This window comes from Periophthalmus magnuspinnatus, chromosome 17, assembly GCF_009829125.3.
Source record: "Periophthalmus magnuspinnatus isolate fPerMag1 chromosome 17, fPerMag1.2.pri, whole genome shotgun sequence".
NCBI classification, from domain to species: domain Eukaryota; kingdom Metazoa; phylum Chordata; class Actinopteri; order Gobiiformes; family Gobiidae; genus Periophthalmus; species Periophthalmus magnuspinnatus.
The window spans coordinates 23,934,347-23,949,235 of NC_047142.1; the positions used below are offsets into that span (position 1 = coordinate 23,934,347).

The 14,889-nt window shown below is 40.3% G+C and overlaps 3 protein-coding genes across 3 annotated transcripts; 1 reads left to right on the forward strand and 2 right to left on the reverse strand.

The window, feature by feature from the left end:
• Positions 1–331: 331 nt before the first annotated feature.
• On the reverse strand, positions 332–1,175 carry c17h14orf119 (chromosome 17 C14orf119 homolog). The gene is made up of 2 exons (XM_033982755.2): positions 640–1,175; positions 332–565 (listed from the first exon to the last, which is right to left on the reverse strand). The coding sequence occupies exons 1-2, from the start codon at positions 1,057–1,059 to the stop codon at positions 392–394; spliced, it is 594 nt and encodes a 197-aa protein (XP_033838646.1). The 5' UTR covers positions 1,060–1,175; the 3' UTR covers positions 332–391.
• Positions 913–12,953, forward strand: acin1a (apoptotic chromatin condensation inducer 1a). The gene is made up of 18 exons (XM_033983161.2): positions 913–1,604; positions 2,284–2,349; positions 2,421–2,532; positions 2,648–2,700; positions 5,075–7,852; positions 7,960–8,073; positions 8,156–8,232; positions 8,447–8,501; positions 9,701–9,740; positions 9,883–10,019; positions 10,145–10,288; positions 10,372–10,537; positions 10,646–10,791; positions 10,867–10,974; positions 11,051–11,158; positions 11,231–11,519; positions 11,592–11,689; positions 11,763–12,953. The coding sequence occupies exons 1-18, from the start codon at positions 1,467–1,469 to the stop codon at positions 12,087–12,089; spliced, it is 4,956 nt and encodes a 1,651-aa protein (XP_033839052.1). The 5' UTR covers positions 913–1,466; the 3' UTR covers positions 12,090–12,953.
• On the reverse strand, positions 2,833–5,009 carry LOC129456995 (piggyBac transposable element-derived protein 2-like). The gene is made up of 2 exons (XM_055228300.1): positions 4,757–5,009; positions 2,833–4,390 (listed from the first exon to the last, which is right to left on the reverse strand). Exon 2 carries the CDS (start codon positions 4,132–4,134, stop codon positions 3,343–3,345), a length of 792 nt encoding a protein of 263 aa, XP_055084275.1. The 5' UTR covers positions 4,135–4,390; positions 4,757–5,009; the 3' UTR covers positions 2,833–3,342.
• Positions 12,954–14,889: the final 1,936 nt, after the last annotated feature.

Below are 14,889 nucleotides of genomic sequence, written 5' to 3' on the forward strand. Positions count from 1 at the left end.
TAATGTTGGCTTTGTTTTGATCAGCGAACATGAGTAAATCTTTTATAACCGCTACAAGGTTGATTTTATCCCATATCCCACCAGCACATACTGATATGAAAAGACAATTACCCAGCTTGGATACCGTATCTGTGTACTTTCTCTTGAAGGAATGTTTGGTCAGCTATGAAGCTATGGCTTGGAAAATGAAACATATGACGATGGTTTTTCATCTTTAGATGTATTAAGTTGAAATGTAAACTTAAACTACCATGAAATAACCCCTATAATACCTTGCTACGTTTACCCAAATACCAGCCATTATTATAGTAACTGTAGTGCAAAATACACTTTGCAATCATGTAACTTGTTTATTATTCTACTGTACAAAAGACTCCAAATACATATGGCATTAGTCTTTTCCAGCTGTTCCTGCAACACATTTGTAAAAGTGTGCAACAAAAACTGGGTCCTTTTCTTCTAAAAGATGTAAAAAATGATTCCTTTCTTCTTCTTCCCAAGACTCAAACCACTGACTCCAAAGTCTCAGCTGGCATTCAAAAATATTTGGAAGTTTGTCCTTCACCTTGTCAATGTAAAAAGAGTATACGATTAGTAATGTGATTCGTAACTTGCATATTCAATAGACGTAGAACGTACCTGAAGAGTACTCAGTGAGTCTAACAAGGTGCACACCTTCCCAGGTACAGCCTTTCCCAGTAGGTCCTGCATGAAACGCTCCCTTTGAGTGGCATTCCAACCCCGAAACCAGCTTAGAACACACCGCTGCTCCTGAAAGGTCACGTAGGAAATGGGCAGCGATTCTTTATCCTGAGATCCAGTAGAAGGACTGCACGATAGGTTCTCTAGACTGGGGGGTCCTGGTGTGTGATGGGGAGCAGATGGAAAGTCTGTGGAGCTGGATGAGGCGCAATCGGACCATTCATGGGGTGTGATCGCGGGTACAGTTACTTCTGTTAGTCCCTGGAGTCGGTTGTAGGCAGTGCAAAAGCGACCTGAACCGTTTGCAGAATCGATGTGCTCGTTCGAGCCTTGAATTGCACTATGAAACCACGCCATAGAAATATCTTTGCTACCTTCTGTCTTCCTGTGAATTTACAAAGTGATCAGTAAACAAGACAAATCTGTCTCACAATTGTGTAGAAGTAACATTAAAAGGCTTACTAACCTGAAACATATCGCCCTATGATAACTTCCTTGACCCGCTGCAAAATTGAATTCGTTGCTGTTGTCGCCATCTACTGGATTGGAGCGTGGACGATGTATAATATGTTAAACACATTAAAATACTCAGGAAATAAATGTACACCTCGCCGCCTTGCTGCATCTGGTGTGAATAGTTAAATATCTTTTCAAAACAAAAGAGTTTCTTATATTCTTAAGTGCTCGGAGTGGAGATACGGAGTCTGACGTCACAGACAGGGAGGCGTCGCTCCTCTCTGGATTTACCGAGAGAGGAACGGAAAATGGCGGATCTCGAGGACGTAACTCTGGACGGGAGACCGCTCCAGTCCCTTCGAGTTGCTGATTTAAAAGCAGCCCTTGAAGAAAGAGGACTTTCCAAAAGTGGACAGAAAAATGCTCTCATCAAAAGACTCAAGGGGGTGAGTTTATCCCAAAATAAGCAGCTACAGTTGTTGCTAGCAGTGGCTAATGCAGAGACAGGCTGATGCTTTGCCGAGGGCCAACAGAAAGCATTTTTATAAGTTATAATTGTAGATAGAATATATTTAATCAACGCCACGCAATTTGCCTAACAGAACCATGTAAATTGTTTAAATGTTTTTATTCTATAATTATGTTTCGTATGTGATCAGGCAGTGTTGTCATGATCATGTTAGCTTCCGCAGCTAATGCTTAACGTTAGGAGTTGAACGCTGGCCTTAGCGCCTACCCGCTGTTTGCATTTCTTTCTAACGTTACGTGAGAACACGCTGTTCACAAATTATGCATTTGTTTTGGTTTTGTTTGTTTTAAAGAAACGCCCACACATTAGTCAGTAAGATTTGCAATTATTTAGTGTGGATTTTATTATTTTATGTGTGCGACAAAATTGTTTATCCACAAGAGTGCTCGCGCTGGGTCACTGTTTGTTTACAGAGTGCAACACGGAATTTAGTACTACTGTTTTTAGTTATTTGTGGTCTTGCTTCTGAACGGATGACATGATTTTATTTTGAGTACCATTTTCAAATTATCAAATGATTGAAAGCCAAGGAATGCTGTTTTTATGTGATGTGGTAGTGTTGTTGTTATAATGTTCTTAATAATTTGTTGTTAAAGGCCCTCATGCTGGAGAATCTGCAACGAACCTCCACAGCCCATGTTGGACTCCAGCCCAATTCTCAGGTATGTCAAATTGAATTGCATATTAATAACACTTATATTATAAGCAATACTTGAGAAAGTCATTTTTACAGATTGGTGAAGAAATGAGCCACAACAGCATTATTAAGCAGTACCTAGCTAAGCAACAGGAGCTCCTGAGGCAGCGATTGGAGAGAGAAGCCCGCGAAGCTTATGAAACAAATGGTCAGTTATTAATATTCAGTTTAGCAAATTCTAGCCTCTTTTGATTATCTTTTTATTATCAGTGTTGCCTTTTAAATTTATTGACCTAATGATCATATTAAACATTTTAAAATAGATCAAGAGGATCACAATGATGTAAATAACAGCACCTGTCCTCCACAAGCCCAGGTGAGATGTCTTTTGTTTTTGTTTGATTAAAGTTGTTAAGTACAATTAGGCTTAACCCTTTAATGTTCACTCCAAGAAAAAAACAATGGAAAAATTATTTTTTTGCACTTTTTAAGTTATTGGGTCACTAATAACAAAAATAAATTTAAAAAATATATAAAGACCCCCCAGTTTAAAAAATATATGCCTCTACCAAATGGCCGAGATGTTGTTTGATGGTAAAAGTATCTATTACATATCTATAAATGTATATTATCAATTAAATTATTATTTAATAACTATAAATACAAAAAAGAAAGTAGAAAATGTAAAAATACCAGAAAACAATTCATGTCAAGTAAATTTTATTCCAACAAACAAACTTCACTCCCATTTTCTGCACAAAATTCCAACACTTATTTGACAATTGTATTTCAAAAACATATGTGGCATCTATGTATTTCCCCTCTCTTAAAATAATAAAAAGGACACCTGAGGACCTATCCAACTTCTCAGTTGTGCTGTGTAAAATCTTCAAAGAACTTCTTTTCTTGCATTGAACAAATTCAAAAACTATACAAATCTCTCAAAGTAATGGTAACCATTGGTAACCCTCGGCACATTATTTTTGATGATACGCTACAAAGCATTCCCTCTCTCCGATCAAGCACAGGACACACCCTTTGGGCAGAGGCTGCACCATCCCAGGTTGTCAGTGTGAAGTGGCCAATGTCCATAGTTGTCGTAGCGTACGTCTGGTTGTGGCCGTGGGGGTCTTGGGGGGAGGCGCTTCTTCTCACAGGACATTTGTGGTGAACTAGCAGATGATGGCTGACCAACTCTAGGTGCTGGCTTGTTGGCTTGTTTCAAATTGTGGGCCACAGCCAGGCGAAACCTTTTGAGAGGCATTGTTTTTTCCTTCAGTAGGTCACAGTCTCTCTTGTAGACAAGCCAAGAATTGGAAATGCACAGGTCAAGGGCGTATCCAAACAGGGGGAAGTACCAGCGTCGTGATTTAGCTGGGGTCTTGTACAGATGAACCAGCATGTCGGAAAGATCAATGCCACCCATATGCTGATTATAGGCAGCAATGAGTGATGGGCATTGGACAGCAGTATTCGCTTTTGCATCTTCGCTCCACTGTTGGACACTTGTTAGAGGCTTGATCCCAGAGGCATTGCTGAGGAGAGTGACACATTTGTTATCGTACCATTTGACTGCAAGTACACCTTCAGTGGACTTGTAATGAAGAGCCCCACATCCTCTCTTCATCAGCTCTTCATCTTCTATCAGGTTAAAACGTGATGCAGGGTGCCAGTAATCTGAATCAGGAACCTGGAATTCATCAATATTTACATGCTCCCAGATTCTTCTGGATTCTTTTTCTTCCTTTTCTGCCATTTTTTTCTTCTTTGTGCATGGGGGTGACACAGGGGCCTCATCCAGCTCTTCCATTACTTTTTTTTAAGGTCTTTTCCCCTTTTTTCTTCTTCTTAGCAGATGTGCTTATAGAGGGCATCTCCTCTTCATCCATAAATTCAGTGGAAAGGTCTCCGATCACCTCTACTTGTTTGGGCAGATAATCGGGATCCCCTATTATGCCATCATGATCATTCAGATCAACCTCAGAATCTTGAGGATCTTCCGGTACAAGTGCCAGAAAAGACCGTGGCCTTGAACCATAAAATGATTTAGCATCCATCTTTTGTTTCTAAAATGGAAGGTAAAAAAGAAATCATGCACCGTTATAGGTAAATATTAGCACATATTAAATAATTTCAGTATAATAACACTATAATTGTAACATATTGACAACAATGCATGAACAGAAGTGTTTTTATTCCATCGAAAATAGTAAAATTTTATTAATTTAGCAAAAATTCACCAAACTGCTACCATATGGTTGAGATGTCACCCCATGCCAAGTTTTACCATAGAGTGACATCTCAACTGTTTGGTCAAGCATGTTTTTAAAAAATTATTTGACCCTTATAAAATGTTTTTCTGTTGCATCACGTGACATAATTCTGTTAAGTAACGTGTTAGATAATGTAATATGTTGAAAAAAACAATTTACCTTTAAAAATGCAGCCAGAAGTTGCTCACATGTAACATGGGATTTTTCTGTTTTTCACTTGCTGGAGTCAGGATGAGTGAAAAGTCCTACTGTCAAAAAATAGAGTGCCCTCTAATGGATTTTTTATGCATAGCATACCTCAATCAAGTGGAAGAGATGACCCAATCAGGTTGAGTTCAGTTCAACACATTTCCCAATAAGATATAGTGACTCAAAATGTGATCTACCAAATGGTCGAGCAGAACATTAAAGGGTTAAGATGCTGTATTGATATTACACTTATGTTGAGGGATTATAAATTACTTTTTCTTTTTTCAGGGTGCTTCACCTGCTATGACAGACCATTTCAAACCACCAGGCCCCTCTAGTGGACAGGCAGTGCCAGAGGGCTTGACACACAGACACCAGGAGGCTGCCATGTCACGTCCACCTGCCTCTGGCTCTGTGGCTCAAGACCGAAGTGAAGCAGCAGCTGACAGTGATGAAGATGATAGTGAGGATGGAGAGGATGATGGTGATGATGATGACGACTGGGACAGTAAAGTACAGGGAAGACTCCCCAGACAGCCAGTGAGAGCACCCATGGTCAGGGAGAGATCTGCAGCATCTTGCCAACCTCAGCAGCAACATATTCCTTCACTTTTGTCTCCTCAATTGCGCCAGCCAACACCTCCACCTTCTCCACCACCAGAGTTATCATTTCCTTTACCTGACACCCCTAAACAGAGTCCCCCTAGTCCTGATGAAGCTCCAGCAGGACGTTCTCCCTCTTCTTCCAGCTCAGGTTCATCCAGCAGTGGAAGCCGTAGCAGCAGTCCTGAACCTCATGGTGGACATGCTGAACGCAAGCCTGGCCCCTTGACCCTTCTAGCAAGAAAAATGGAGTCAGAAGGTGCTTTCTCTGGAGCCGAGTGGCATAGCCGTGATGCCAACAGGCAGGACAACTGTTCTTCAGTTTTGTTTCCTAATCAAGTTTGTCCAGGGGGTTTGGCCCCCTCTGTCCTTCATATGCCAACTTCAAGCCATGCACCAATTAATCTAGGGTCAAACAAAGGCAATGTTCAAATCCCCGTAAGTGTATTGAAGGCAACGGCAGAGAGAGAGGCTGAATTAGAAAGAGAAAAGGCTCTCGAGCTCCGAAGGAAAGAACAACAAAGAAAACTTGAGCAAGAACGGGCTATGGAGGAGGAACGGGTAAGAGCTGAACAACAGAAGGCTTTCGAGAAAGAAAAGTTGGAACGGGAAGCTTTAGAAAGAGAAAAGGCTCTGCAAATGAAGAGGGAACTTGCTTTAGAAAGAGAAAAACAGGAAAGAGAGATAGCCTTGGCTAAAGCGAGAGAAGAAAAGGAACGGGCATTGGAGCTTGAACGGAAAAGGGCTCTAGAGAGAGAACTGGCTTTGCAGCGAGAACAAGAGGAACGTGAACAGCGCCAGAGGGAAGAACAAGCAAGAGCTCAGGCTTTGGAGAGGGAGAGAATTCTGGAGCAAGAAAGGATAGAAAGAGAGCAGAGAGAGAGAGAGAAAGCTTTGGAGCAAGAAAGACTGGAACAAGAAAGGTTGGAGAGGGAGGCAGCTTTGGAGCGTGAAAGGTTGATTAAGGAAAAAGAACAAATGGAAAGAGAACAAGCTTTAGAACAAGAAAGGATTGAACAGGAAAGAATTGAGCAAGAAAGAACTGCGCGAGAAGCGGCTTTAGAACGGGAAAGAATTGAGAAAGAAAAGGCTCTAGAACTTGAACGAGAAAGAATTGCACAAGAAATGGCTCTTGAGCAGGAGAGAATAGAGAGAGAAAAGGCTCTAGAACAGGAAAGAAGAGAGCGAGAAAAGGCTCTAGAACTGGAGAGAATAGAGCGAGAAAGAATTGAGAGAGAAAAGACTCTAGAACAGGAGAGGATAGAACGAGAAAGAATTGAACGAGAAAAGGCTCTAGAACAGGAGAGGATAGAACGAGAAAGAATTGAACGGGAAAAGGTTCTAGAACAGGAGAGAATAGAGCGAGAAAGGGCTCTAGAACAGGAGAGGATAGAACGAGAAAGAATTGAACGGGAAAAGGCTCTAGAACAGGAGAGAATAGAGCGAGAAAGGGCTCTAGAACAGGAGAGAATTGAGCGAGAAAAGGCTCTAGAACAGGAGAGGATTGAGCGAGAAAAGGCCCTAGAACAGGAGAGAATTGAGCGAGAAAAGGCCCTAGAACAGGAGAGAATTGAGCGAGAAAGGGTTCTAGAACAGGAGAGGATAGAGCGAGAAAACGCTCTGGAGAAAGAAAGGACAGAGCAAGAAAGGGCTGAAAGAGAGGCATGTTTGGAAAGGGAAAGACTGGAAAAGGCTGAACAAGAGAGACTGGAGCAGGAGAAAGGGCTGAAACAGGAAGGACAAGCATTAGAAAAAGGGAGAAAAGACAACTCTGTGGCAGAGAAATCTAGGATGACTCAAGTGGAGAGTGAGGAGCATTTTCCTCCTCCTCGTGAGATTGGTTTTGTCCCACTGCCCACTCCTACCCCCCTCTCCACAGGAACATCAACAAATGTATCAACAGAAGCAGAAGTCCATGGTCCGGTTACCTGTGAAGGCCAAGCAGAAGAGTCAAATAAGTCACCGCCGTCCTTGTTCAAAAAGTTTCGATTCTCAAGAAACACCCCATTGCAACCACATGCAGCCTCACGAATTATCAAGAGGCCTCGTACTTTTTCTGATACTCCACAGCATTCTGGCCCTATCTTGGATAGTAATACTGAAAGTCAACTGCACACAGAACAATCTGAAAGTCTAGATGTTGTTGGGACAGCAATATCAAAGGTAAAACAGGTTGAAGCTGTGGAAAGTGTCCAAAAAGAAGGTGACTCAAACATCATGTCAGAGGATAAGAAAGATCATGATAAAACTGAGGATGCAGTGAAGGGTTCTGTTAAAACAGCTGTAGACAGTAGAGTGTGTCCTTCAAGAAGAGGAAGAGATGTAAAGAAGACAGAGGAAAAAGACACACAAAGGTCATCATCAAATGATTCGTCTTCCTCCGAATCCGATTCCTCTTCATCTCGCTCCACTGGTTCTTCTTCCTCTTCTATGGAGAAAACATGCCTCTCACAGCCGAGCAGAGTGAGTAGTCTATACCTGAGAGTATGTGTATAAAAATCTATAGTCTTCACAAAAATATATAATTTGTTAATGTGTTTAATGTCTAAACTAGTTTCTATTTGTTGTAGACTTCATCATCGCTTGAAGCTATTGAGGTATCAAAAGAGCAAGAAAAGACATCTGCAATTCAAATGGAGATTTCTTCAGAGAATGTACAGTTTAATAAAGATATTCGTACCAAGGTCAGTTGATAATATTTGTAGAAGTAATTGGCATCTTAAATGGTAAAAAAATTTAAGTTTTTTTTTTTTTTTTTAAACACAGCAAAACGAAGCACCTATCCAAGGTGACGCCCAAAGAAGAAAAGGCAGTGATGATGAGGATGAAAAGACTGAAAATAGGTCTGAGTTCCAATGCACATTATACACATATTGTGAAGTTCAGTCAAGATTATTGAGTGAAAATGTTACTAGTTTAGTAGTTTGATGGACCCTTTTTACTTATTTATATCATTACAACATCGCCATATATCATTAATTTACATTACATGTTTACATTTGAGACTATATGTTAGTAATTATTAGTGTTTCATATCTCATTTTCATACATTTGCAGCCGAGGAGAGTCTGCTGTGTCAGAGTCAGAAAAGGGTACTGAGGGCAACAATGAGGTAAGGCACTTGAAGCTGATGAAGATCTACCATTTATTAACTTGCATTAGCCTATGATTAGTTCGTATTTGTTATTAATGTTTGCAAAGCCTGTAACAGGCATTCACATCAAGGGTTGTCTCCTTGTGGTCAATTTTTAAACCCCAAATGATTTCTTTGTGAAAAGGTGGTCATGCCTTCTCCATTGTCCATATTGGTACCTGCATACTACTACCACTTCTCCTGCTGCCACTTCCACACCTAAACACTATCCCCAAGAACCCAGAGTTGACATCAAGCTTACCCCCTAGCCTGCTCTGCTGACTCTAGAGAAGGACTTTAACACCAGTGGCTGATCTTATTAAACAAGGATAGCAGAAACCGTTCCCCCGAAAAAGCAAATTTACCAATTCCTGAGAATTATGGCAGTGAAGCCCAGTGGTAGTAAATAAATCTTTACATACTTCTTCAATTCATGAACAGTAAACCTGGTTTCTGCTCCAACCATTGAACGACAGTTGCCTTTGTTTTTCACTCTTGGATTGTTTTGTTCAGCATGGGACATTTTGATTGATTTTGTCTACCACAAAAAACAACATAATGGAGTAATTGTGGACTTCCATAATCCCTCAATAATATTTGATTTAATTGAACATTCAGCCTATACCTTCATGTCTGATAGTGGATTTACTTGTCGGAGCTCATCCATTTCTTCCAAGCTTCGTCTGCAAACCTGAGTTTGGACTGCTATAAACTGAAGCATTATCTGGCGCTGCCTCAATGAACTATTGCCATGCAACTTAGATTCCCCAGTCACCTTGATTGGACTTTTGTTGCCTAGATCAGTTCTTGCAGCCAAGATTCGGCCATATCCAAACTAGTAAGGATCAGGTGTCTAATACCAGGGAATAAGTAGACTCATTATTCTTGATACACTTTAGTCCCAGCTACCTTCAGTGGTTACAATGACCATCAAAATCAGTTCTTCACATATTTATTCATCACATATTAGATTTTCATATTTATTTTTGTTGCAGCTTTTAGAATAATTTTAACTATAACAAAAACACTAATCGTTTTTTACACCACTACCTTTCCACTTGTGTTTGTGTTATAATTTAGTTTTTAGTCCAACATGGTGTCCTTGTGTTCTTTTCCCATAATTTCCTACTGATCATTTCCCTTGTGTTCTTGGTCTTGTTTTATCTCCTTTGTTACAGACACCTAAAGCCTTCTCAACTCGTAAGATCTCTCTTAGCAGTGAGTAACCCTTCCTTCCCTGTCAAAATCATTCATATCTGTGAGAACATGTATTTTTTTTGTAAACTATGCATTTCCATGATGTGAATTATGATTTGTAATGTAGAATTTTGGAAAGAGTTAATTCTGTTGTGTATACTAGGCAGCAAATCATCTCCTGGCAGCACTGAGAATGATCACGAGTTGGGGTCTGCAAGTGGTCGTAAGAGGAGGTGGGGCTCTAGTACAGCTGTCACTGCCAAAAAACCTACGATCAGCATCACCACAGATTCTCTTAAGGTAAACCGCATTATACAGTTAATTGTGTGAAATGGCTGGTTTAATCTGAGTTCATTCATTATTCATACTATTAGATTTAAGATGTGTTTTATATTCAAATTTCACACTAGTTTTGTTTCTCTCAGTCTTTGATTCCAGACATCAAACCTGCCTTAAACCAGGAAGCAGTGATGGACCTTCATCCTGAGGATCCTGTCCTGTCTGAAACTGAGGATGACGATAAGGGCCATGCTGATCAAGAACTTCAGATTTGCCGAACTGTAACACAAGTTAGTATATGATCTCTGCTGCAATACCATTGATTTGGTGTGATTTCCCCTTAATATTTGCTTTTTCTTCTGGTTGTGTTAAGGTCGTCAATGTGGAGAACCAGGAAAATGGCCAAAAGGAAGCAAAAAGAAGACGAGAAGAGTCAGAAGAAGAGGATATGCAAGATGAAAAAGAGACAAAAACCTATGATGAAGCCATAGAAGCACCCTCACCATTGCACACGCGTCATGAAGCAGAATTTAACACTGGTATTTAATTCAGTCAAGACATTAAACATTTTCAGATTGTTGTTAACCTTGCTGCATTTGAGCTAAATTCTGCGTTGAATCCATCAGTAAAATGCTTTTTCTTTGCAGTGACTCCTAACGATATCCTCATTCGTCGATCAATTAGCCAACAGAAGATTGGTGTGTCTATTACTATTGATGATCCTGTGCGCACAGCCAAGCAGCCATCTCCTCCCCGGGGAGATGTTTCTAACATTGTTCATGTTTGCAACTTGGTAAGTGAACTGGACCTTCACACATCTTGCACTTTGTAGACCTTTAAGCTCTGACGAAAGAGCTGTATGTTTTAGGTGAGGCCGTTTACACTGGGACAACTCAAAGAACTGCTCAGCAGAACAGGCACTCTTGTGGAAGATGGCTTCTGGATTGATAAAATCAAGTCTCATTGTTATGTTACCGTGAGTTGCTTTATACATTTATTTCCAAAATGCGCAAGCACATTTGCACTAACTACCATCTTGTATTGCTCTTTAGTATTCTAGCTCTGAAGAAGCAGTTGCCACACGGGCGGCACTTCATGGTGTTAAATGGCCTCAAAGCAACCCAAAAGTTCTTAGAGTAGATTTCTGCCAACAAGATGAGGTAACACATTAATTCATGCTGTTTTATGGTGTTACAGATACCTTCTAAACTTTTTTTTTTTTTTACTTTTAGCTGGACTTCCACAAAGGTTTAGGCTCTGGTGAAAGACCTGGAAGTGGAGTGCAAAGTCATAGTCAGGCTCTTCCTTCACTTCTCCCAGAGCGAGACCAATGGGCTGAGCGCGAGCGTGAAATGGGGCGCCGGGAGAGGGCACGGGCAGAGCGGGAATGGGACCGGGATAAGGTCAGAGAGTTTGGGAAGACCCCAGAGGAAAGAGAGGCCGGTGCACAGAGATCTAGGTCCAGAGAGAGACGTCGCAAGGAGAGGGAAAAGAGCAAAGAGAAGAAGCTTGAAAAGAAGGGTGAGGCTGATCTTTACGAATGGTGTCAATGAAAATGGGACTTGTTTTTTAATTGTTTTGGGGTTATGACAGAGAAAACAGAGGATCCTCCAGCAAAACTGCTTGATGACCTGTTCAGAAAAACAAAAGCAGTTCCTTGCATATACTGGCTTCCCCTCACAGAGGAACAGGCAAGTTGTATATCTTTTGAATTGATTAAGTTAAAATTATTAAGCGCCTAATTTGTTGTTTGTTCCTCTGTAGTATCTTCAGCGTGAAATGGCTAGAGTTGAAAGGAGAAAAGAGCGAGAGAAGCAACGCAAAAAAGAAGAGGAGGAAGCAGAGCTGAAGAAAAAAGAAGAGGAAAACAAGGAGAGAATGCGAGCTGGAGGTGGCATTACAGTTGACCGCAGTGAGAGCGAGAAGGACAGGATCAAAGACAGGGACCGAGCCAGAGACCGAGCTAGGGACAGGGAAAGGGACAGGGAAGCTGATAAACGCAGGGAGGGTTATCGTAGGCCTGGTGGCTACGCCCCCCCTAGTGGACGCCGTTCACGCAGTCGAAGTGACCCCCGAGAACGTAGGCGCTAGTTGAAAAATGATTAATGGAACTCAAGAGACCATACTTCCATTTGCCTTTCACTATATGTACTTTGATATGACAGACCCTAATGGAGGACCAACTGATGTCACAGCATCTCTAAAATTACTTCTTTTTAAATCACATCTGCACCTACATCCGATCACGCTGAGAGGGGACCATTTTTTTTTTTTTTGCAGTGTTTTCCAGAATGCTGTACGTCTTGCCTGTGTCAAGAGTCAAGTTCTCTTTGTATGTTTGCCTTATTTTGTCTTGACAGCATTGCGTTATAGCACTGGATAATTATAAATATCCTCTGATGTTCCCTGTTGCTGCTTAAATGTAGGTGTTGACTAACTTGCAATCAGTTGCCTCAAGTGTTAGCAGCTCAGCTCCAAGGTCCAGTCCTTCAGTTGCTGTTGTCAGAGGATGTCCTGCAGTACTGGTATAAAAGGACATATCTGTCTCTTTTCAGCGGCAAATAACATAAGAAATATTTGGAGATAAGAAGTTTAACATTTTGTACAGACAAAATAATCAAAAGCCAAGTCTGTAAATGAGGCAGCTTTGGGATATTTTTGGACAGGTGTATATTAACAACCAAGGTATTATAGTGTTCTTCTCACCTTGAGCCAACTCTTCACAGGCCTGACCTGTTAATGATTATGTCCTCAACATTTAATCTGTTCCATTTTTCCTCGTCCCCTCCTGTAGTATTCATACAGGTTTCAGAGGGAGTACGCTCACTGATGGTTTTAATATTGTTTTTAATTGCTATTTTATCATTTTAGTACAAAGGATTTTGTTTTGTTTTTTATTTTCTTTTAAGTACGCCTATTGGTGAATGTACAAATAATAAAAATTGAGACTTAAAATTCTTTCATTATTTTCTTTTCACTTAATCTAAAGCTGTAAATACAGTCTCTTTTTGTAAGCAGTATTTTCAGTTTCAGTTATAATTGATGAAATATTTAAGTTTTAGTCCATACACTGTCCACAAGGTGGCAGACAAGCTAAATGACTACCTGCTAATCAATAGTTTAATGGAGATGGTAGGTGTAGGTTACGTTAAAATTTGGTGATGTGTCGGATGGAGAGAAATGAAGGCTCTTTATTTGTCTACGGAAGATTCAGAGTTTAATTTCATTATTACTTTGTGCTTACACAGAACACATTTAACTTTGTAACTTTGTAAATGTTCGTTCATGTGGGGACAAATGAGTGGATAATAGATTTTTAAAGCATCTGTGAGATGGCGTTTTATAATATTCTCTAATAAAATTCCTGGCTCCCCCCTGAAACTGTTCGTTTGAGAATATGACATCACTACCAAATCTATCAACAAATTCCTCTGCTAGTAGTGATTATTACAGCCAGGTGAGCAAAAATAGTCTGTAAATCACACATTGCCGTCCTGTTTCTTTGCAGAATGACCCTGGTCTTGACGTTAGTCCTGCGGAGCTCAGCAGTGCTTCTGTGTAATTACAGCTCTATGGTCGCTGAGCTGGACATTTTTTTGGTCTGATGCAACTTTACTTCTGGACTCGAAGAGGACCAGTGAACCCTTTAGCCTGGGAGCTATGTATTCGGATCGTGTAGAGTGTTGTATTGACTGTGAGGGCACTGATATTGTGCTGCTAGAAAGTTGAAGATGTTCATTTCGTTATTTACCCACGATAACCTTGTACTAGTAGGCATTAAGTATATATATTAAGTATATATTAAGTCTATGTGTGTGCGTGTGTGCGTGTGTGTGTGGGTGTGTGTGTGTGTAATTACTTGTAATGGCTAAATTCTGGTATTTTAACCTGTGATACAAGTTAAAACAAGAGACAATTTGTTTTCCAAATGTATTACTATTTGTTGCATTTCTTTTCAACCACAAAGTTGAGACCATTTCATGTGGTTTATATATGCTCCCTTCCCCCTTTTGCTGCATGATCACATGTAGGCTATCTACTCATGAAAACCAGATGGGAAGGTAGCAGAGGAAAAACTAGGCAGTTACTTCACTATAAAATACAAAATAATACAAGAGAAATGTTTTTTGACTCCTCAACATCAAAAACAAACCCTAGCTTTTGGTTTTTTTGAGATGATCAAACTACACTGCAAACTAAGAAGGTACAGGAATTGTTTTTACTGTAGGATTCTCGAGATGTGAACTTGTTGAAGCTTTGGGCTGTCCAGTCTGAATCAGCAGGATGGGGTTTTCCTGTAAGGCTTTTGAAACCACACTGCATCAGGTTTTTTAGGAGTGGTTAGATTGCGAATTGTCCACCCTTTTTTGCACCTGTATTTTAATCTGCTCTGCCAAGATACTCATCTCCATCAAATATGAACTCAAAAAAGCAACTAGGATATGGCTTTTGGTATATTTTCATTAAAAGGCAGAATAGTTCTATATATTACATTACATACATAAATTAAAATAAAGTAGACATGCCACCTGTTAAAAACCTATGGGTTATTTATGACTGTTTAGACTGTTCCTTTTGTGTGAAGCTTCATCTTCTTGCACCCTGTCAAAAATAGTCTGTGTTACTACCTCACACAGGTTTTGTATAGTTCCCGTTTGGTTGTAGTCTTTAATCATGTAATAAACAAAAGCTGACCACCTGCAGAGCTTAAACTTCTGGCCTTGTATTCTTTATCTTTCATTTAGTTCTTGTTTTTGCATTTGTACTAGGTCTAGGGCAGAGCCTTAACTGATGAAAACCATGTGTAACCTATATAACCACTATAGTTTCCGCACAACTGCTGAGCTTCTTTGTCCCACATTCTCAATATCAGAGAAACTTTTTCCTCCTC

What these genes read in the sequence shown, in the direction of transcription:
- c17h14orf119 (XM_033982755.2), bottom strand. Translation starts at nt 1,059, where the DNA reads ATGGCGTGGTTTCATAGTGCAATTCAAGGCTCGAACGAGCACATCGAT. An exon ending in ACTCACTGAGTACTCTTCAG is followed by an intron (nt 566 to 639) that starts GTACGTTCTACG and finishes TACATTGACAAG; the next exon opens with GTGAAGGACAAACTTCCAAA.
- acin1a (XM_033983161.2), top strand. Translation starts at nt 1,467, where the DNA reads ATGGCGGATCTCGAGGACGTAACTCTGGACGGGAGACCGCTCCAGTCC. An exon ending in TCACCACAGATTCTCTTAAG is followed by an intron (nt 10,020 to 10,144) that starts GTAAACCGCATT and finishes TGTTTCTCTCAG; the next exon opens with TCTTTGATTCCAGACATCAA. An exon ending in AGTCTCATTGTTATGTTACC is followed by an intron (nt 10,975 to 11,050) that starts GTGAGTTGCTTT and finishes ATTGCTCTTTAG; the next exon opens with TATTCTAGCTCTGAAGAAGC.
- LOC129456995 (XM_055228300.1), bottom strand. Translation starts at nt 4,134, where the DNA reads ATGGAAGAGCTGGATGAGGCCCCTGTGTCACCCCCATGCACAAAGAAG.